Here is a 22,467-nt window from a genome sequence, read left to right on the forward strand (position 1 = left end):
CTTTTATTGGTTCGCACAACCTTTCTTCGGGCCAGTCGGGCGCGCCCATTTCTAGTGCGCCGGTTCTGCTTCCTGGTCGCGCTGCACCTTTCGGTGCTCGCCAGCTGCGTCTGTGGTCGGGTTGCCGTGGTTTCCTCCTCTCTCTTCTCTCGATCGTGCCCCCTTCGCCTCTCTTATAATCTAGGAGCAGATGCGCAGATTGGGAGCAGGTGTGTGTCTTACGCACCTGACTCAGATTGCCGTTCTTGTGCCGCTCCGCGTGCGTCACGCCTCTCCTCGCCGCCGCATGCCCCGCCTCCTGGCCTCCAGGTGGGCCCGCGCTGCTGCTTTCCGCCCGTTGTCAACCCGTCGGCTGCGACTCTCCACACTTGCACTTACAGGTGTAGCGACAAACTAGTTCCTGACAGTGGTTTTCAGAAGTGTTCCTGAGCCCACGTGGTGATATCCTTTTTTGATGCAGTACCGCCTGGGGGAGGGATTTTCAGCCTTGCTGCTTCAGATTCTCTGGACCTTTTGATGATATTACAGACTGTAGATGGTGAAATCCCTAAATTCCTTGCAATAGCTTGTTGAGAAATGTTGTTGTTAAACAATTTGCTCACGCATTTGTTCACAAAGTGATGACCCTCGCCCCATCCTTGTTTGTGAATGACTGAGCATTTCATGGTAGCTGCTTTTATATCCAATTATGCCACCCACCTGTTCCCAATTAGCCTGTTCCCCTGTGGGACGTTCCGAATAAGTGTTTGATGAGGATTCCTCAACATTCTTAGTCTTTTTTGCCACTTGTGCCAGCTTTTTGAAACATGTCGTAGGCATCAACTTAAGTATCTTGTCTTTGCAGTCTATTTAATTGACTATAGGTTGAAAAGGATTTGCAAATTATTGTATTCTGTTCTTTTTTGCGCCAACTTCACTGGTTTTGGGTTTTGTATAATCTCAGTCGCTAGTGAAGGATAAATGACGGGTAGTAGTGAGATAGTGTGTGTATGGCACACTCACTACATGTATCGTCTCTAGGTCTTTTACTTAGGTGACCCCAGGGATGCCTTTTCGTAAAAAACCTCAGCCGCCTGCAGCCCGCTCCACCGTAATCGATCATAAGGCAAAGAAATCTGGTCTACGTGGAACAGTATTTGCAGTCAATGGAGACAACTACACCGGAGAGTGGCTGGACAACAAGAAACACGGTGAGGTCATTCAATATGTGGTATTTGCTATGATGTTCATTGTTTGTGACTATTGCAGGTTGGGGAACCCAGGAGTGGAAGATGTCTGGTGCTCTTTACAACGGCGAGTGGAAGTTCGGCAAACAAGAAGGACATGGAATATACAGTGCACTTCAACCAGACACGAAGACGTACGCCATGCAGTACTGCGGCGAGTGGAAAAACGGAATGAAGCACGTATGTATTTTTATTACCTTCAACTCATGAAATGTGACCAACGGTATTTGTGCTTCAGGGCCATTCCACTGATTAAACACCTTTTTTTCTTTCAAATTAATTCTAAACCAGGGGTGTCAAACTCAAATACAGAGTGGGCCAAAATTTTAAACAGAACAAAGCCGCGGGCCAAGGTTGAACAAATTAACCTTTTAATAGGGACCCAAAAAGGTTTTGCATTAAATATTGAACAAGCAAGGCTTATATAACTTTAGCGACATTCAAAATCCAGTTTCAAATAATAATAATAATAATAATAAAAATATCAATGGCATATTAAATAAAATTTAAATAAAAATGTTATGCCTTTTTATCTATTTGCAATCTTCTGAGGTAAATATCACATTTTTTCCACAGGCTAATAATACATTTGAAAATAAAATAACAATAATGAATGAACCAAACATTCAAGCCATAAAACGTTAATTATTGGTCAGTTTGCCGGAAGTTTCCCGGAAGACTTAGTGCTGCAAGGGGTTCTGGGTATTTGTTCTGTTGTGTTACGATGCAGATGTTCATCCGAAATGTGTTTGTCATTCTTGTTTGGTGTGGGTTCACAGTGTGGCGCATATTTGTAACAGTGTTAAAGTTGTTTATACGGCCACCCTCAGTGTGACCTGTATGGCTGTTGACCAAGTATGCCTTGCATTCACTTGTGTGTGTGTGTAAAAGCCACAAATATTATGTGACACGCTGTTAGTATGGAGGAAAAGCGGACGTGACGACAGGTTGTAGAGAACGCTAAACGCAGTGCCTTAAATGCACGCCCCCAATAATGTTGTCCAGGGGGAAATCGGTAAAAATTCGCTATATTTTTATAATATAGCGCTATATTTTTATAATATAGCGTTAAAAAAACGTCTGTATTAATCATGACCCCGGAAGTAAATGGGGGAGGGGGTTTGTCGGGGGGAAGAAATTTGGCGTGACAGTGCCATAAATGGATATAAAAGTAGCTTTCATGAAATGCTCAGTCATTCACAAACAAAGATGGGGCGAGGGTCACCACTTTGTGAACAAATGTGTGAGCAGGTTGTTTAAAAACAACATTTCTCAACCAGCTATTGCAAGGAATTCAGGGTTTTCACCATCTACGGACCTTAATATTATTAAAAGGTTCAGAGAATCTGGAGAAATTACTGCATGTATGCAGCAAGGCTGAAAATCAACATTGAACGCCCGTGACCTTTGATCCCTCAGGCGGTACTGCATGAAAAAGCGACATCTGTTACGTCTCGGAGTAAGGAGAGGACCCAGATGCAGAGAGGAAGTTAGAAAATAAAGCTTTTATTTTGAAATAACTTTTTACCTCCAGTGCAAAAAGTAATTCGCAAGAATCCTAACAAATACGCGGAAAATAATTCAGAGGATAAACAAGTAAATCAAAATCACTCCAAAAAATGAGGGATACTAAACTAAGAAAAAACTAACAAAAATCGAATACCAATGAGAATTAACCAAAAGCGCTCCAACAGGAGGAAAAAACACAAACGATCTATATATATAAACACTAACTAGGAATAAACAAAATTCACTCAATCAATGGGGCAATAAATTCGAAATTTGGAAAAACAAAAACTCACCAACTAGGTGAGTTTTAAACAAAGGGCGATCGAAGGAGTAAAAAGTAAACTCAGAATTACAGCAAAAGACTGCTTGATCCAAAAGGAACACTTCAGAAAACCACAGACAAGGAGGTTTTCAAGGACATGGACATGGACGCTAGAAAGGCACGATAGACGAGACGATCTGGCACAGGACAAAAGGAGGCGTGAGCTTAAATAGGATATGGGTATGATGGGAAACAGGTGGAAACAATCAGGGATCAGGGATGACGTCAGACTGGCGACACAAGAGGAAGGGCCCGTGATCTGAAACAAGAGGGTAGCTATTCAAAATAAAACACGTAAATCACAAAACAGAAAAACCAACACAAGACTTCCCTCACCGCAATGTGACAACATCATTGTGTAAAGGATATAACCACATGGGCTCAGGAACACTTCAGAAAACCACAGTCAGTAACTACAGTTCGTCGCTACATCTGTAAGTGCAAGTTGAAACTCTACTATGCAAAGCGAAAGCCATTTATCAACAACACCCAGAAATGCCGCCGCCTAAAATACCACAATGGAGACCCCGGACTGTTGAACAACTTAAGCTGTACATCAAGCAGGAATGGGAAAGAATTTCACCTGAAAAGCTTCAAAATTTGGTCTCCTCAGTTCCCAAACGTTTATTGAGTGTTGTTAAAAGGAAAGGCCATGTAACACAGTGGTAAAAATGCCTCCATGCCAACTTTTTTGCAATGTGTTGCTGCCATTAAATTCTAAGTCAATGTTTATTTCCAATTAAAAATTAAGTTTTTCAGTTTGAACATTAAATATTTTGTCTTGAATACAAGTTGAAAATGATTTGCAAATCATTGTATTCTGTTTTTATTTCCAAATTACACAACGTGCCAACTTCAATGAGTTTGGGTTTTTGAAATTTCCCCTTGATCAGGGCTGTTTCCGTGCTGTGGTGGGCCCTAATGGAGGAGAAATTTACTAAGCTGTTGGTATACCGCTTTTTCTAACCCCCCAAAAAAAAAGTTGGATATGTACCGATAGTTGTTCTGTACTGTGGCATCAAGACTACTCTCCTATAACAGGGGCTTAATTTCAGCAATTTTTAAGTGAGATAATTGTGGTAACGGCTCAACAAAGACTTTAAACATCTAGTGCATGGGTGTCAAACTCTGGCCCGCGGGCCAATTGTGGCCCGCCGTGTAATTTAATTTGGCCCTTGAGGCAATATGAATTTAGCATTAGTTCTGGCCCGCCGGTGTTATACAGCGTCGGTGCCGCTGTAACACCGCATTCACCGCTAATACTCATACTTGCCAACCCTCCTAAGTTTCCCGGTAGACTCACGAAGTTCAGTGCCCCTCCCGAAAATCTCCCGGGGCAACCAGTCTACCGAATTTTTACCGATTTCCACCTGTACAACTATTTTGGGGGCGTGCATTTAAGGCACTGCCTTTAGCGTTCTCTACAACCTGTCGTCACGTCCGCTTTTCCTCCATACTAACAGCGTGTCACATATTTGTGGCTTTTACACACACACACACACACACACACACACACACACACACACACACACAAGTGAATGCATCGCATACTTGGTCAACACTGAGGGTGGCCGTATAAACAACTTTAGCACTGTTACAAATATGCGCCACACTGTGAACCCACACCAAACCAGAATGACAAACACATTTCGGGTGAACATCCGCACCGTAACAAAACAGAACAGATACCCAGGCTCCCCTTGCAGCACTAACTCTTTTGGGGAAACTTCCAGCAAACTGACCAATAATTAATGTTTTATTCATGCATTTTCTCTTGCTACTTCAAGGCTTGAATGTTTGGTTCATTCAATATTGTTATTTTATTTTCAAATGTATTATTAGCCTGTGGAAAAAATTTGTTATATACCTCAGAAGATTGCAAATAGAAAAAAAGGCATAACATTTTTATTTAAATTCTTTTTTGATATGCCATTGTTATTTTTTGAATTATTATCATTATTATTTAAAACTGGATTTTGCATGTCACTAAAGTTATATAAGCCTTGCTTGTTCAATATTTAATGCAAAACTTGTTTGGGTCCCTATTAAAAGGTTAATTTGTTCAACCTTGGCCCGCGGCTTTGCTCTGTTTAAAATGTTGGCCCACTCTGTATGTGAGTTTGACACCCCTGATCTAGTGGGTAACTCATCGAGGCTACTTCCACATTTACCCTTTCACACACACATTCACACACTGATGGAGGGAGCTGCCATGCAAGGCGCTAAGCAGCACCCATCAGGAGCAAGGGTGAGGTGTCTTGCTCAAGTACACAACGGATGCATCACAAAGTTTGCCTTTTCATTGAACAACTGCTAATAACCATGAGAAATTTCATGAGAGACAACAAGCATAATAAAACAATCACTAACTGTACAATGTCTGCTCTCACTGGGATGCCGACTGATGTGATGTTTATATCTGGCCGTTGTGATGAAGAAACGGGCGTATTTTTGTATCTTTTCCACCATATCTGTGTCTTAGTTGAATGTCAGAATCTCTGAGCATGAACTGCTGAAGCCTACTGAGGTGTAGGCACCAGGCCATAGATTACATCTGATCAATATAAGTCTAGGAATAGATCTGACCAATCTAAGTCCATGAGCATAAACTGATGAGAGGCGGAACGTCTTTTAAGACAAACCAAACAGTCCAGTTGCGATCGATTGAATGCCCTGAGGGAAGTAATTCATTCTGTTGTCCACCTGTCAATAAAGGCTGGGAAACACAGGTTACGACTATGACAGAATTTTCAAACTATTTCAATCGGATATATTTCAATGAAATCAAAGAAGGAATGATCTTACAAACCCCGTTTCCATATGATTTGGGAAATTGTGTTAGATGTAAATATAAACGGAATACAATGATTTGCAAATCCTTTTCAACCCATATTCAGTTGAATGCACTACAAAGACAAGATATTTGATGTTCAAACTCATTAACTTTGTTTTTTTTTTGCAAATAATAATTAACTTAGAATTTCATGGCTGCAACACGTGCCAAAGTAGTTGGGAAAGCGCATGTTCACCACTGTGTTACATCACCTTTTCTTTTACAACACTCAATAAATGTTTGGGAACTGAGGAAACTAATTGAAGCTTTGAAAGTGTAATTATTTCCGATTCTTTCCCATTCTTGTTTTATGTAGTGCTTCAGTCGTATTTTACGCTTCATAATGCGCCACACATTTTCGATGGGAGACAGGTCTGGACTGCAGGCAGGCCAGGAAAGTACCCGCACTCTTTTTTTACGAAGCCACGCTGTTGTAACACATGCTGAATGCGGCCTGGCATTGTCTTGCTGAAATAAGCATGAAAAAGACGGCGCTAGATGGCAGCATATGTTGTTCCAAAACCTGTATGTACCTTTCAGCATTAATGGTACCTTCACAGATGTGTAAGTTACCCATGCCTTGGGCACTAATACACCCCCATACCATCACAGATGCTGGCTTTTAAACTTTGCGTCGATAACAGTCTGGATGGTTAGCTTCCCCTTTGGTCCGGATGACACGATGTTGAATATTTCCAAAAACAATTTGAAATGTGGACTCGTCAGACCACAGAACACTTTTCCACTTTGCATCAGTCCATCTTAGATGATCTCAGGGCCCAGAGAAGCTGGCGGCGTTTCTGGATGTTGTTAATAAATGGCTTTCGCTTTACATAGTAGAGCTGTAACTTGCACTTACAGATGTAGCGACAAACTGTATTTAGTGACAGTGGTTTTCTGCAGAGTTTCTGAGCCCATGTGGTGATATCCTTTAGAGATTGATGACGGTTTTTGATACAGTGCCGTCTGAGGAATCGAAGGTCATGATCATTCAATGTTGGTTTCCGGACATGCTGCTTACGTGGAGTGATTTCTCCATATTCTCTGAACCTTTTGATGATATTATGGACCGTAGATGTTGAAATCCCAAAATTTCCTGCAATTGCACTTTGAGAAACGTTGTTCTTAAACTGTTTGACTATTTGCTCACGCAGTTGTGGACAAAGGGGTGTACCTCGCCCCATTCTTTCTTGTGAAAGACTGAGCTTTAAAGTGCCTGATTTTCGCTATCTGTAAATCCACTCCTACATTTTCCTGTGACGTCACATAGTGATGCCAATACAAACAAACATGGCGGATAGCACAGCAAGATATAGCAACATTAGCTCGGATTCAGACTCGGATTTTAGCGGCTTAAGCGATTCAACAGATTACGCATGTATTGAAACGGATGGTTGGAGTTTGGAGGCAGATAGCGAAAATGAAATTGAGGAAGAAACTGAAGTTATTGAAGCTATTCGGCGATTACCTTCTAACCAACGATTGCATCTTTTGACCACTGGAGCAACTTAAATCAGTGGATTGGTAAGTGTTTGTTTGGCATTAAATGTGGGTGGAGGGAAAGGCTGGATGCAAATACACCGTAATTTCCGGACTATAAGGCGCACCTGACTATAAGCCGCACTAGCTAAATTTAGGGGAAAATACAGATTGCTCCATATATAAGCCGCACCCGACTATAAACCGCAGGCGTTTTGATGTGTAATTACCGTAGTATATAGGGGTTCCTGCTACCACGGAGGGGATTGTCGGGACAGAGATGACTGTTTGGGAACGCAAAGCGTCCCATTTATTTACAATAAATCTTTCAATCATTCAATCAAACTTTCACATCTTTGACATGGCGAACAGCATTCGTGCAGAGTACAAATAATACAACGGTGCAAAGTAATACAAAGTGCTCGCCTGTAACACGGCAGTAAAAGTGCAGTCTTCATGCTGCCGTCTCCAACGTCTCACCATTGATTCATTGATGTCAAGGGTACGTGCAGCAGCTCTATTTCCTTCTTTGATAGCCAGATCGATTGCCTTTAAAGGGGAACATTATCACAATTTCAAAAGGGTTAAAAACAATAAAAATCAGTTCCCAGTGGCCTGTTGTATTTTTTGAAGTTTTTTTTCAAAATTTTAAAGGTCTCGGAATATCCTTAAAAAAAGCTTTAAAGTGCTTGATTTTCGCTATTTGCGATGCGACTATCCATTTCCCTGTGATGTCATACAGTGCTGCCAATGTAAACAAACAATGGCGAATAGCACAGCAAGATATAGCGACATTAGCTCGGACTCAGACTCGGATTTCAGCGGTTTAAGCGATTCAACAGATTACACATGTATTGAAACAGATGATTGGAGTATGAAAGTATTGAAGAAAAAACTGAAACTATTGACGCTATTCATAGCCATAGCATGGCCAAATAGCTGCGTTAACATCGTCAGTAAAATGTGCGGACCAAACGATCAGGACTTTCGCATTTCGTGACACTGGAGCAACTTAAATCTGTCGATTGGTAAGTATTTTTTTCGCATTAAAGGTGGGTGGAAGGAAACGTAATATAGTTGCAAATGCATCTGCAGGTTATCCATACATCTCTGTGCCATGTCTGCTTTAGCACCGCCAGTAAATAGCATGTTAGCATCGATTAGCATAGCATATTAGCATCGATTAGCTGGCAGTCAACATCAATAAAACTCACCTTTGTGATTTCGTTGTCGTTGCAAATGCATCTGCAGGTTATTCATACATCTCTGTGCCATGTCTGCTTTAGCACCGCCGGTAAATAGCATATTAGGGTCGATTAGCTGGCAGTCACGCTGCGACCAAATATGTCTGATTAGCACATAAGTCAACATCAACAAAACTCACCTTTGTGATTTCGTTGACATTATCGTTGCAAATACATCTGCAGGTTATCCATACATCTCTGTGCCATGTCTGTCATCGCCGGTAAAATGTGGAGACACTCCGGTACATTCAATGGGGGTCTGGCGGGAGACACTTTCGCATCTTCGGGCCAGTGGTGCAACTTGAATCCCTCCCTGTTAGAGTTGTTACACCCTCCGACAACACACCGACGAGGCATGATGTCTCCAAGGTTCCAAAAAATAGTCGAAAAAACGGAAAATAACAGAGCTGAGACCCAATGTTTACAATGTGTTGTAAATGAATGTATTACCTCGGTGACGTCACATTCTGACGTCATCGCCTCCAGAGCGATAAACAGAAAGGCGTTTAATTCACCAAAAATCACCCATTTAGAGTTCGGAAATCGGTTAAAAAAATATATGGTCTTTTTTCTGCAACATCAAGGTATATATTGACGCTTGCATAGGTCTGGTGATAATGTTCCCCTTTAACTTAAAGCAGCATCATATGCACTTCTCCGTTTGTTTTCCATATTGAGTGTGTTTGCATGAACACTTCCTTCGCGCAAACTGCCGCTGACGCTCTCCTACTCTTTGTTTTGCTCTCGTTACCTGGCGCCGGATGTCTGCCTCGGTCTTGCGCATCCTCGGTGGTGCGCGCCCCTGGTTACCGCAAGCCGCACCGTTGTATAAGCCGCAGGGACCAGAACGAGGGAAAAAAGTAGCGGCTTGTAGTCCGGAAATTACGGTAGCTACAAATGTACATACAGCTAGCATGTTAGCATCGATTAGCTGGCAGTCATGCCGCGACCAAATATGTCTGATTAGCACATAAGTCAATAACATCAACAAAACTCACCTTTGTGATTTGGTTGACTTTATCGTTGGAAATGCATCTCCTTCGAGTGTCGCAGGATATCCACACATCTCTGTCGTAGCATCGCCGGTAAAATGTGCAGACCAAACGTGGGACTTTCGCATCTTTTGACACTGGTGCAACTTAAATCCGTCGATTGGTATGTGTTTGTTTGGCATTAAATGTGGGTGGAGGGACAGGCTGGATGCAAATATAGCTACAAATGAGGCATAACGATGCAATATGTACATACAGCTAGCCTAAATAGCATGTGGCATACCAATCGATGCACACTCCACGTAAATCAACTTGAATCCGTCTGATGGTGTTGTTACACCCTCCGACAACACACCGACGAGGCATGACGTCCCCAAGGTACGGAAAACAGTCTAAAAAACGGAAAATAACAGAGTTAATTTGACTTGTGTGTGTAATGTGTTTGAGAAAATGGTGGATTGCTTCCCATTGTGACGTCACGGGTGAAAGGTCATCGCTCCGACAGCGAACAATTGAAAGGCGTTTAGATCGCCAAATTTATCCTTTTAGAGTTCGGAAATCGGTTAAAAATACAGGGTCTTTTTTCTGCAACATCAAGATATATATTGACGCTTACATAGGTCTGGTGATAATGTTCCCCTTTAAATCTAATTTCTGTACATGTCAACTGATTTGGAATTATAATCATTAACTATAACGTTTGTTTTTAGGGACACGGATCTTTTTTCTATGCGAATGCAGTTTATGAAGGCGAGTGGAGTGAAGACAACCGTAGTGGTTGGGAAGAATGTGCTATAAGAACGGCGACGTCTACGAGGGGGAGTGGCTGAGGGACAAGGAGCACGGAATGGGGGTCCTACAGTTTGGTAAGTATCGAAGAAGGTTGATATTTACGAAAAATTTGGTCACATTTCACTTTCTGTTTCAGCGAACGGAAACTGGTACGAAGGATCTTGGAAGAACGGCAAGAAAGGTGGCCATGGAAAGTTCTACTATGCGGACAAAGGTGTGATTTATGAAGGTCTTTGGGTGGAGGGTGATGCAAAATGTGGCACTCTGTCGGACTTTGGGAGAGAAGAGGCACCTTACCCTACCAAGTATCCGATCCCACAGGTAACGATTTGTTTTGTCGTCGCACATCGCAAACTAGGTCCGACGTTCCGTCAAAAATGTATTTTTTCCATCCCCTAGGTAACGCTAATAGACATGCGACTGGTTTTAACGGAAGCTGAGTCAGCATACGCGGATCAAACATGACGGCAACAAGTGGAGGAACTATCTCTTGTACGACTTTGCCACAACGTAGGAAGTAGCAGCACACCCGGCTGTAAAAAGCCACATACCTTGTTAGTAATCTGCAAAGACTTGTGGGTATTTTGCAGTGCGCCAATTGTTGTCATACATCCAGAAGAAGTCAGTGCGGGACAGTCAATGTTCTGTTATCTCAATTTCATTCATGCCTTCTCGGACGTTCTTCTCCCTTTGGAGCAGAAAACAGTATTTCCAGAACAAAGAAAAGTACTGCTGGAAATTGAAGTTACTCTCTGAGGTCTCAGTCTAGTTTCTTCACACCTTGACACGAGCTTTCACAAAATATCCCACTCATGCAATATTCATTCCCGCTCGGATATATATATTATTTTTTTATTTTACTCAGGGGGAGGCTCCTCCAAGGCGGGTGCTGGGTGTGTCGTCTCCACTGTTGGGGTGCCTGCTGTTGTGGGGTTGATGTTTTCATTGCCTCGTCCTGGATGGGGTGACCTACGTTGGGTTCCGCTGTGCTTACGGGGCCCAGGTCGCCGTACTTGCGGGGTCCAGGTCGCCGACGGGGCGGGGAGGCTCTCCCCCGTCCAGCCGCGGGGAGGGAGCTGCCCGTTTGACGTGTAGTCTATCAATGACTTGGAGGCTGGCTACTTCTCTACCTCTCCTTGCCTTGTTTTCCGACGGGTGTGTCTGTCTGGGCGGTGGGCCCAGTCTCCGGGGCCCGATCGCTGGCCGGCCGGCCTGCCCGCATGGGGACGGTGGTCCCTTGCCTCCTGGGCGCCACACTTGCTGCTTTGGGTGGGACTTTCTTTGGTACCCTCACATACTGGTAAATATTGTACGTACATACAGTGGGGCAAAAAAGTATTTAGTCAGCCACCGATTGTGCAAGTTCTCCCACTTAAAATGATGACAGAGGTCTGTAATTTTCATCATAGGTACACTTCAACTGTGAGAGACAGAATTTTAAAGAATTTATCTGGAAATTATGGTGGAAAATAAGTAATTGGTCAACCATTCAAAGCTCTCACTGATGGAAGGATGTTTTGGCTCAAAATCTCATGATTTACGGCCCCATTCATTCTTTCCTTAACACGGATCAATCGTCCTGTCCCCTTAGCAGAAAAGCAGCCCCAAAGCATGATGTTTCCACCCCCATGCTTCACAGTAGGTGTGGTGTTCTTAGGATGCAACTCGGTATTCTTCTTCCTCCAAACACGACGAGTTGAGTTTATACCAAAATGGATACATGGATGATATGGCAGAGGATTGGGAGAATGTCATGTGGTCAGATGAAACCAAAATGGAACTTTTTGGTATAAACTCAACTTGTCGTGTTTGGAGGAAGAAGAATACTGAGTTGCATCCCAAGAACACCATACCTACTGTGAAGCATGGGGGTGGAAACATTATGCTTTGGGGCTGTTTTTCTGCTAAAGGGACAGGACAATCGATCCGTGTTAAGGAAAGAATGAATGGGGCCATGTATCGTGAGATTTTGAGCCAAAACCTTCCATCAGTGAGAGCCTTGAATGGTTGACCAAATACTTATTTTCCACCATAATTTACTAATAAATTATTTAAAATTCCTACAATGTGAATTCCTGGATTTTTTTCCCCACATTCTGTCTCTCACAGTTGAAGTGTACCTATGATGAAAATTACAGACCTCTGTCATCATTTTAAGTGGGAGAACTTGCACAATCGGTGGCTGACTAAATACTTTGTTGCCCCACTGTACGTATATACTGATGTACGTACATACATAAATATGTACACACTTACATACATACACACTGTACATCCATTCACACTCACAGTCACTATACAAACATACATATACACATACACGTATACATACATACACATACATACAATCGAGCTTCAGTAAACACCATATTTTTCTGACAAAGCGCACTTAAAATCCTTTCCATTTTCTCAAAACTTGACAGTGCGGCTAATAAACCGGTGCGTCTAATGTACGGGATCATTTTGGTTGTCTTTACTGACTTTGAAGCTATTTTATTTGGTTCATGGTGAAATGATAAGTGTGACCAGTAGATGGCAGTCGCCATCCACAGTCACACATAAGAGATACATCTGGACTGCAATTTGACTTAAAGAACACCAACATTTTATATGTTCCATTGAAAATATAGGACATTACACACGGCGCTCAAATATCCATCAAAATGTTTTAGTACGACTTTAGTAAACTATGAAGCCGCACCGCTTGATGGATTGTACTGTGCTTCACCTTACAAGTATTATGTTGTTGAATATATAAGGTAAGACAATATCTGGCATTTTGTTTCGCAATATTATACAAAAGCAGATTTTCTTACCTAATGGTACCTGCTGATCTGTATTTGGGATCTGCATAAGTCCAGAAAATTTGCGTGCATCCACCTAAGCAGTCTGTGCTGACACTGTACTCGATTAGCTTCTTTTTCTCTATTTTTTTTGTTATGGGACATTCATCCTCCACTGTTGCCATTTCTAATATAAAGTAGTGTAAAGTTCTTACTTATATCCGTCAGTAAACTCGCCATGAAAGCGCTAAAACATACCGGTGTAGTGAGTTTACATTATTCACCCAAGGAACTTTAGTTATTAGAGAGGTCCGGTCGGACGGTTTTTCCACATTATTGCACTAGTGAGACACGGATGAGGATTATTGATTGAAGTCAAGTCTGAATGTCATTAAAACAGTTTGCGCCATCTTTTGACACTTCTTCCACTCCCGTCCTTGCACGCTACACCGCTACAACAAAGATGATGGAGAAAGTGAGCCACGTAAATAAGACCGCCCACAAAACGGCGAATCTTCACGCGACTGTCAGAAAGCGGCTTGAAGATGATCTGTAAAACATAATCAATGCAACATTTTGACCAAAGAACCACCATGACATGTTATGTAGACCAGTATTTTTCAACCACTGTGCTAGTGTGCCGTGAGATGCAGTCTGGTATGCCGTGGAAGATTATCTAATTTCACTTATTTCAGTTTAAAATTATTTTTTGCAAACCAGTAAATATAGTCTGCAAATTATGTGTTGTTGAGTGTCGGTGCTGTCTAGAGCGCGGCAGAGTAACCATGTAATACTCTTCCATATCAGTAGGTGGCAGCCGTTAGCTAATTGGTCTGTAGATGTTGAAAACAGTAGGAGGCAGGGTGCAGGTCAGAAGGTATCTAATGCTTAAACCAAAAATAAACAAGTTTAGTGCCCCTAAGAAAAGGCATTGAAGCTTAGGGAAGGCTATGCAGAACAAAACTAAAGCTGAACTGTCTCCAAAGTAAACAAAAACAGAATGCTGGACGACAGCAAAGACTTACTTTGGAGCAAAGTTGGCGTCCACAATGTACATCCGAACATGACATGACAATCAACAAAGTCTTCAAAAAGAATGATAAAAAAAACAAAGTAGATACGGGAAATATAGCTCAAAAGGAAGACATGAAACTGCTACAGGAAAATACCCCAAAAAAAGAAGCGAAAAAGCCACCAAAATAGGAGCACAAGACAAGAACTAAAACACTACACACAGGAACACAGCAAAAAAACTCTAAAAAAAGTCACGGTGCGATCGTGACAGTACACCTACTTTGAGACAAGAGCTATAGTGATGTATGCCTGGTTATGGTTTGAATTCTTATCCAACAATTGCGACAACTTTTTACTGTCAACTGAGTTTAGTTTTTGAATGATTTCTGCTGGTGGTGTGCCTCTGGATTTTTTCAACGCAAAAAATGTGCCTTGGCTCGAAAAAGCTTGAAAAACTGATGTAGACCACAAGAAAGTTTTCCATTCAGAAAAAATATATATTTGGACCCCTTAAATGCGTCCTACTATCGGGGGCGCCTTTTTATGAAAATACACCTGACTAGACCCGCTTATCGGCAGTGCGCCTTAAAATCCGGTGCGCCCTATGGTCCGGAAAATACGGTATTTATACATAGTGTACACAATGACATACAAACACACTGTCATTACATAAAACAGCACACTGCTAAAGCTTAATTTATTTCTCCCGTAACGATGATTTATGTAACCCACTCTCTCTCGTCTTAATTTTGGAATCCAATTCTTTACATTTATGTATTGTTGCATTTGAAGCAATCATAATGTTGATAATATATGTAAATATTGGTATTTGTTTCTATTGATATTATCATTGTTTGAACTGAGTCTTTACTAATTTGCTTTTCATTATCATTTCTGGTATCTGTATATGTCAGGGGTCACCAACCAGGTAACCCGTAAGGACCAGATGAGTCGCCCGCTGGCCTGTTCTAAAAATAGCTCAAATAGCACTTACCAGTGAGCTGCCTCTATTATTTAAATTGTATTTATTTACTAGCAAGCTGGTCTCGCTTTGCTCGACATTTTTAATCCTAAGTGACAAAACTCAAATAGAATTAGAAAATCCAAGAAAATATTTTAAAGACTTGGTCTTCACTTTTTTAAATAAATTTATTTTTTTACTTTGCTTCTTCTAACTTTCAGAAAAACAATTTTAGAGAAAAAATACAACCTTAAAATTGATTTTAGGTTTTTTAAACACGTATACCTTTTTATCTTTTAAATTCCTTCCTCTTCTTTCCTGACAATTTAAATCAATGTTCAAGCATTTTTTTTTTATTGTAAAGAATAATAAATACATTTTAATTTAATTCTTCATTTTAGCTTCTTTTTTTTTCAACTAAGAATATTTGTGAAATATTTCTTCAAATTTACTATGATTAAAATTCCCAAAAATTATTCTGGCAAATCTAAAAAATCCGTAGAATCAAATTTAAATCTTATTTCAAAGTCTTTTGAATTTCTTTTAAAAAAATTTGTTCTGGAAAATCTAGAAGAAATAATGATTTGTCTTTGTTAGAAATATAGCTTGGTCCAATTTGTTATATATTCTAACAAAACGCAGATTGTATTTTAACCTATTTAAAACATGTCATCAAAATTCTAAAATTAATCTTAATCAGGAAAAATTACTAATGATGTTCCATAAATTCTTTTTTAAATCTTTTCAAAAAGATTTGAATTAGCAATTTTTTCTCTTCATTTTTTTTTTTGGCTTAATTTTGAATTTTAAAGAGTCTAAATTGAAGATAAACTATTTTTCAAAATTTAATTTTCATTTGTTTCCTGTTTTCTCCTCTTTTAAACCATTCAATAAGTGTTTTATTCCCTACAAAAAACCTTCCGTAAAAGGAAAAAAAATGTACGACGGAATGACAGACAGAAATACCCTTTTTTTAAATATGTATATATATAGATTTATTTATTAAAGGTAAATTGAGCGAATTGGTTATTTCTGGCAATTTATTTAAGTGTGTATCAAACTGGTAGCCCTTCGCATTAATCAGTACCCAAGAAGTAGCTCTTGGTTTCAAAAAGGTTGGTGACCCCTGGTATGTCATATTTGCTGATGAAGTACTGTTGTTGTTGTTGTTGTCTCTATCTTGTCCCCCTTTTGTCTCTACAATTTCCCCATTTGGTATTTTTCTTCGCTCGTTTCTATTCCCTCTTACTGCGGTCCGGCTGCGTCAAACACTAAATATATCCAAACGTTGAATAAAATCAAAGTAACAAAAACAAGAGAAATAATCCACACTTCTCTTTTTCACAATAAATCTGTATAGCAGATATGGGCATTTAAATGAAAAATACTCTTTGGGGATGAATAAAGTATCTATCAATGTCATTTGCCTGAGTGGCTGGACAGGACAGGTTGACTTCAAAGCAGGTCCAGAAATATGAAGGGGGCATCATGTGTTCACGCTGCTCGATCATGCTCCAGTACTTTTTTTCTGTGCAAATACAGTAACAATGCATTCACTGAATTTGGTTGTTAGCTACAGTATGGGCCTGATTTAATAAGATCTAAATAACAAGCGCCAAACTGTGTGCAACTATAACATATACCAGGGGTCACCAACCTTTTTGAAACCAAGAGCTACTTCTTGGGTACTGATTAATGCCAAAGGGCTACCAATTTGATACACACTTAAATGAATTGCTAGAAACAGCTAATTTGCTCAATTTACCTTTAATAAATCTATATATATCAAAAAATGGGTATTTCTGTCTGTCATTCCGTCATACATTTTTTTTCCTTTTACGGAAGGTTCTTTGTAGAGAATAAATGATGGAAAAAAACAACAAAGAACGGTTTAAAAGAGGAGAAAACAGGAAATAAAAACAATAATTGAATTTTGAAACATAGTTTATCTTCAATTTCGACTCTTTAAAATTCAAAATTCAACCGAAAAAAAAGAAGAGAAAAACTAGCTAATTTGAATCTTACTGAAAAAATTTAAAAAATAATTTATGGAACATCATTAGTAATTTTTCCTGATTAAGATTAATTTTAGAATTTTGACGACATGTTTTAAATAGCTTAAAATCCAGTCTGCACTTTGTTAGAATATATAACAAATTGGACCAAGCTATATTTCTAACAAAGACAAATTAAAAAGACTTTGAAATAAGATTTAAATATGATTTTGGATTTGCCAGAATATTTTTTTTGAATTATAATCATAATAAGTTTGAAGAAATATTTCACAAATATTCTTCGTCGAAAAAACAGAAGCTAAAATGAAGAATTCAATTAAAATATATTATTTTTTACGATAAAAAATAAAAATACTTGAAAATTGATTTAAATTGTCAGAAAAGAAGAGGAAGGAATTTAAAAGGTAAAAAGGTATATGTGTTTGAAAATCCTAAAATCATTTTTAAGGTTGTATTTTTTCTCTAAAATGGTCTTTCTGAAAGTTACAAAAAGCAAAGTAAAAAAATAAATGAATTTATTCAAACAAATGAAGACTAAGTCTTTAAAATATTTTCTTGGATTTTTAAATTCTATTTGAGTTTTGTCCCTCTTAGAATAAAAAATGTCAAGCAAAGCGAGACCAGCTTGTTAGTAAATAAATAAAATTTAAAAAAATAGAGGCAGCTCACTGGTAAGTGCTGCTATTTGAGCTATTTTTAGAACAGGCCAGCGGGCTACCTGGTGCCCGCGGGCACCGCGTTGGTGACCCCTGACATAGTGTGTACTAGGGTTGTGCTAGTATAGCACCGCGATACTAATGAATCGCGATACTAATAAAAAGTACCGGCCCAGCCCCATCCCCGTCCCCCTTTTTTTAACGGACATGACGAGGAGTCGTCGTCGTGTCATTGTTATGATCCGGGCATATTCTGTTTGTTTGACATCCTTAGTTCCTGTTCTGTCACCATGGTTTCAAATTAGTTCCACCTGCTATTCGCTGTTGACGCACACCTGTTTCTCTTAATTACTGCCTTATTTAAGCCTGCCCTTTTTGTTCAGTCTTTTTCGCATCCTGATTTGGTTTACACGCAACAAGTTACGACTGCTATTCTATGTTTCTACTCGCTAGCTTTCGCGCTACGCCTTGTTTATCTCTAGCTCTCATGCTAGTAGTTTTTGTTTTCCCTTTTGTGCCCTTGTGCCAGTTTTTCTGTTCATAGTCTGTTTTATTGATTTGGTTTACACGCAACAAGTTACGACTGCTATTCTATGTTTCTACTCGCTAGCTTTCGCGCTACACCTTGTTTATCTCTAGCTCTCATGCTAGTAGTTTTTGTTTTCCCTTTTGTGCCCTTGTGCCAGTTTTTCTGTTCATAGTCTGTTTTATTTATTAATAAATCATTGTTTCTTACGGTACGCTGTGTTCGAGTCCGACTGCATTCCTGGAAGAATGAATCCGGCATCACCATGCCCAGCAAACGTCACAGTCGTGACATTGCTGGTTTACGAGCAGAGGAGCATGTTCAGCAGCGCACAATCATTGAGTACTTACAAGCAGACACAGTGTCGACAGAAAAGGGAGAATGGATGCATTTTTTTCCAAAAAATTAAAGAGAAAGTTATTACACAGAAACGCCCTCAAGACATGGCTAGCTAGCTTTTGGCTAAACTTTCAGCCCCAGTCGGCAGTGTTTTAGCTACTTGTAAATCACTAATCAATCAATCAATCAATGTTTATTTATATAGCTCTAAATCACAAGTGTCTCAAAGGGCTGCACAAGCCACAACAACATCCTCAGTTCAGAGCCCACATAAGGACAAGGAAAAACTCACAACCCAGTGGGATGTCAATGTGACGAGTTGAGTTTTTACCAAAAATGAGTATTTTGGTTTCATCTGACCACACGACATTCTCCCAACCCTCTGCTGTATCATCCATGGATCCATTTTGGTATAAACTCAACTTGTCGTGTTTGGAGGAAGAAGAATACTGAGTTGCATCCCAAGAACACCACACCTACTGTGAAGCATGGGGGTGGAAACATCATGCTTTGGGGCCGTTTTTCTGCTAAGGGGACATGACGATTGATCTGTGTTAAGGAAAGAATAAATGGGGCCATGTATCATGAGATTTTGAGCCAAAACCTCCTTCCATCAGTGAGAGCTATCAATGGTTGACCAAATACTTATTTTCCACCATAATTTACAAATAAATTCTTTAAAATTCCTTCAATGGGAATTCCTGGATTTTTTTTTTCACATTCTGTCTCTCACAGTTGAAGTGTACCTATAATGAAAATTACAAACCTCCGTCATCATTTTAAGTGGGAGAACTTGCACAATCGGTGGCTGACTAAATACTTTTTTTGCCCCACTGTACTTGTGGGGTTTTACTAAGTTTTGAAACATGCAGGAGACATCGACCACTGTTTATGGGCATTGATGTACATTGACACCACTTTTCTTTTTACCGCTGAAGGTGCATGAAGGTGATTTAGTCCGCTCAGTACGCAAAAATGCATATTCCAAGAATGTTTTTTTCACATAAGGAAATGTTTATAATGAAATATATTTGTGAAGGTCTCCCTGCTGTGAGGGTTCTCCTGGTGCCGACAGATCCGTCTTGAGCCCGGTGTACAGGTTTGAGCAAGTCTTTTATTGACATACACAAGTTTGGGTTGCTTTCCGGTAGTCTATTTCAGGCGTGTGTCACATGTAGGTGGTCGGGTCGAGGTTTGTTCTCCCGGAATGCTGAACGGACAGCTCCGGACGACAGCGTGAGGTAGGAGATGATTAATAAATCATAAATCATACACGTACCAAGAAGACAGAAACAAACAAAAGAAAAATGTGCAAATCGCACGGGAAGCCAAGGCAACAACTTAGCACAGGAATCAAGAACAGGAATACACCAACGTGACAGTTGCATACCGCTAAAATTTAAGCCACACCGACTGTGGCGACCAACGTGAATAAATAGCTCTCTGATTAGTGCTCAACAGCAGGTGAACGTGCCGAGCACTAATCAGAGGCAGGTGAAACTGTGAACGGCTTCTTGCCGCCATTGTGCGGGTTGCATGGACCATTGATGGAGGACACCGCTTATTATTTCAATAAACCATTGGTTTCTTGGGGCGGCATAGCTCGGTTGGTAGAGTGGCCGTGCCAGCAACTTGAGGGTTGCAGGTTCGATTCCCGCTTCCGCCATTCTAGTCACTGCCGTTGTGTCCTTGGGCAAGGCACTTTACCCACCTGCTCCCAGTGCCACCTACACTGGTTTAAATGTAACTTAGATATTGGGCTTCACTATGTAAAGCGCTTTGAGTCACTAGAGAAAAGCGCTATATAAATATAAATATAATTCACTTGAAAGGTTGGTGACCCCTGCCGTAAATGCACACAGAGGGTTCTGGCAAGGTCCCAAGTGGACCCATTTGGATGGAACCAAACCGTTTTAATGAATAATTTATTTTTGGTGGAACTGTGGACCTTTCAAAGGCCTACTAAAATGAGATGTTCTTATTTAAACGGGGATAGCAGGTCCATTCTATGTGTCATACTTGATCATTTCGCGATATTGCCCGATTTTTGCTGAAAGGATTTAGTAGAGAACATCCACGATAAAGTTTGCAACTTTTGATCGCTAATAAAAAAGCCTTGCCTGTACCGGAAATAGCAGACGATGTGCGCGTGACGTCACGGGTTGTAGGGCTCCTCACATCCTCACATTGTTTACAATCATATCCAGCAGCAGCTAGAGCAGTGGTTCTTAACCTGGGTTCGATCGAAGCCTAGGATTTTGGTGAGTTGGCCTCGGGTTCGGCAGAGCAAGACGCACTCTACTCATCGTGTACATAAAAACTTCTCCCTGTCGGCGTATTATGGATACTCCCTGAAAATGTTCCCTCTAACTTTCCATATGTGTGAGCTAAATAACAAGTTCAATGTTTTATTATTATAATCAAATGACAGCAGTCATTTCCATATTATTTTGTGATATAAGTATTTTGGCCCACTTAAAATGACTATAACATATTGTTTTTCATGAGCTGTGTACAAGTATTAAATGTCTGGGTGGGGGGTCCTGCTTTGGAAATAATGTGTACCCCTTTCAGATATCACATTTAGTTTCCACTAAAACATTCTCATGTTGCACAATGAGATGTAAACATGGGGTCATGTGTACATTCCTGTAACTTTCAGTTTCTAAAATATACCTTTAGTAGTATTTGTTACTCCCTCCGAGGTCTTAATCAAGGCTCAAGTTGTTCGTTTTTCTCAAACAGACATTTATTTCAGCCACGCCTTTTTCTCCTCCCAAATGATGCCAAAAAATGCCGAACAAATGCCGTCAGAACTAATAAGAAAAAACAGAACTTACAATTAGTCTGACATCAAATAAAAGAAAACACATAGATTTCACATGCATTTTCACAAAGAATCATACCTCATTGGCCTCACAAACTCCGAGGGAATAAAGTTTCTTTCCAAGCCGAGACTCCATTAACATCTTCCATCAAATGTTTGCTGTCTCATGCTACTTCCCTTATTCCGTCACATATTAATTGTCCCCCCAACAATGTGACCAAACCGGAAACAAAATATTTTCCTCTCCAATTTACATGAGTTTTGTAACAAAAATAAAGTTAACAAATACTTGCATGAAATTACCAAATAAAATAAATTTTTAATCACATTATATGTAAATATGAACTGAATATTTATACATTGTATTTATTTATTATAACCAACTGGGAAATTATATAACATTTATACAATGTGCTTCAGTCAGCAGCTACAGTATTTGTTTAATATGATATCATTTTATGGTTACGGTTCGGGTTCGGTGAATTCGCATATGAAAATGGTGGGGTTCGGTACCTCCAACAAGGTTAAGAACCACTAAGCTAGAGCTAATTTGACCGAGAAATCGACAATTTCTCCATTAATTTGAGCGAGGATGAAAGATTTGTGGATGAGGAAATTTAGAGTGAAGGATTAGAAAAAAAAATAATACAAGTTTTTTTTTTTTAAAAAGGCGGGGGCAGTGAGAGCGATTCAGATGTTTTTAGACACATATACTAGGATAATTCTGGAAAATCCCTTATCTGCTATTGTGTTGTTAGTGTTTTAGTGAGATTAAACAGTACCTGAAGTCGGAGGGGGGTGGCCATGGGTGTGTTGACGTCAGAGTCTCTGAGGGAAGTCACGGCAGCTGCATGGACGGCGCAAGCTCCGCTGATGTCTCCGGTAAGAGGTGATTAATTACCACAATTTTCTCACCGAAAACTGCCGGTTGACATGTTTGCTTGACCAC

General features: G+C 40.1%; 1 protein-coding gene and 1 long non-coding RNA gene across 2 annotated transcripts; one reads left to right on the forward strand and one right to left on the reverse strand.

The window, feature by feature from the left end:
* Positions 1-1,031: 1,031 nt before the first annotated feature.
* Positions 1,032-11,718, forward strand: LOC133569864 (MORN repeat-containing protein 3-like). Its single transcript, XM_061922468.1, is given in 6 exon segments — positions 1,032-1,190; positions 1,249-1,406; positions 10,316-10,385; positions 10,388-10,471; positions 10,534-10,718; positions 10,797-11,718. Coding segments are annotated over 6 exon segments (708 nt in total). The 5' UTR covers positions 1,032-1,045; the 3' UTR covers positions 10,863-11,718.
* Positions 10,826-21,809, reverse strand: LOC133569865 (uncharacterized). The gene is made up of 3 exons (XR_009809952.1): positions 21,598-21,809; positions 21,368-21,507; positions 10,826-11,085 (listed from the first exon to the last, which is right to left on the reverse strand). It is a non-coding gene; the product is annotated as an uncharacterized LOC133569865 (long non-coding RNA).
* Positions 21,810-22,467: the final 658 nt, after the last annotated feature.

This window comes from Nerophis ophidion, linkage group LG15, assembly GCF_033978795.1.
Source record: "Nerophis ophidion isolate RoL-2023_Sa linkage group LG15, RoL_Noph_v1.0, whole genome shotgun sequence".
NCBI classification, from domain to species: domain Eukaryota; kingdom Metazoa; phylum Chordata; class Actinopteri; order Syngnathiformes; family Syngnathidae; genus Nerophis; species Nerophis ophidion.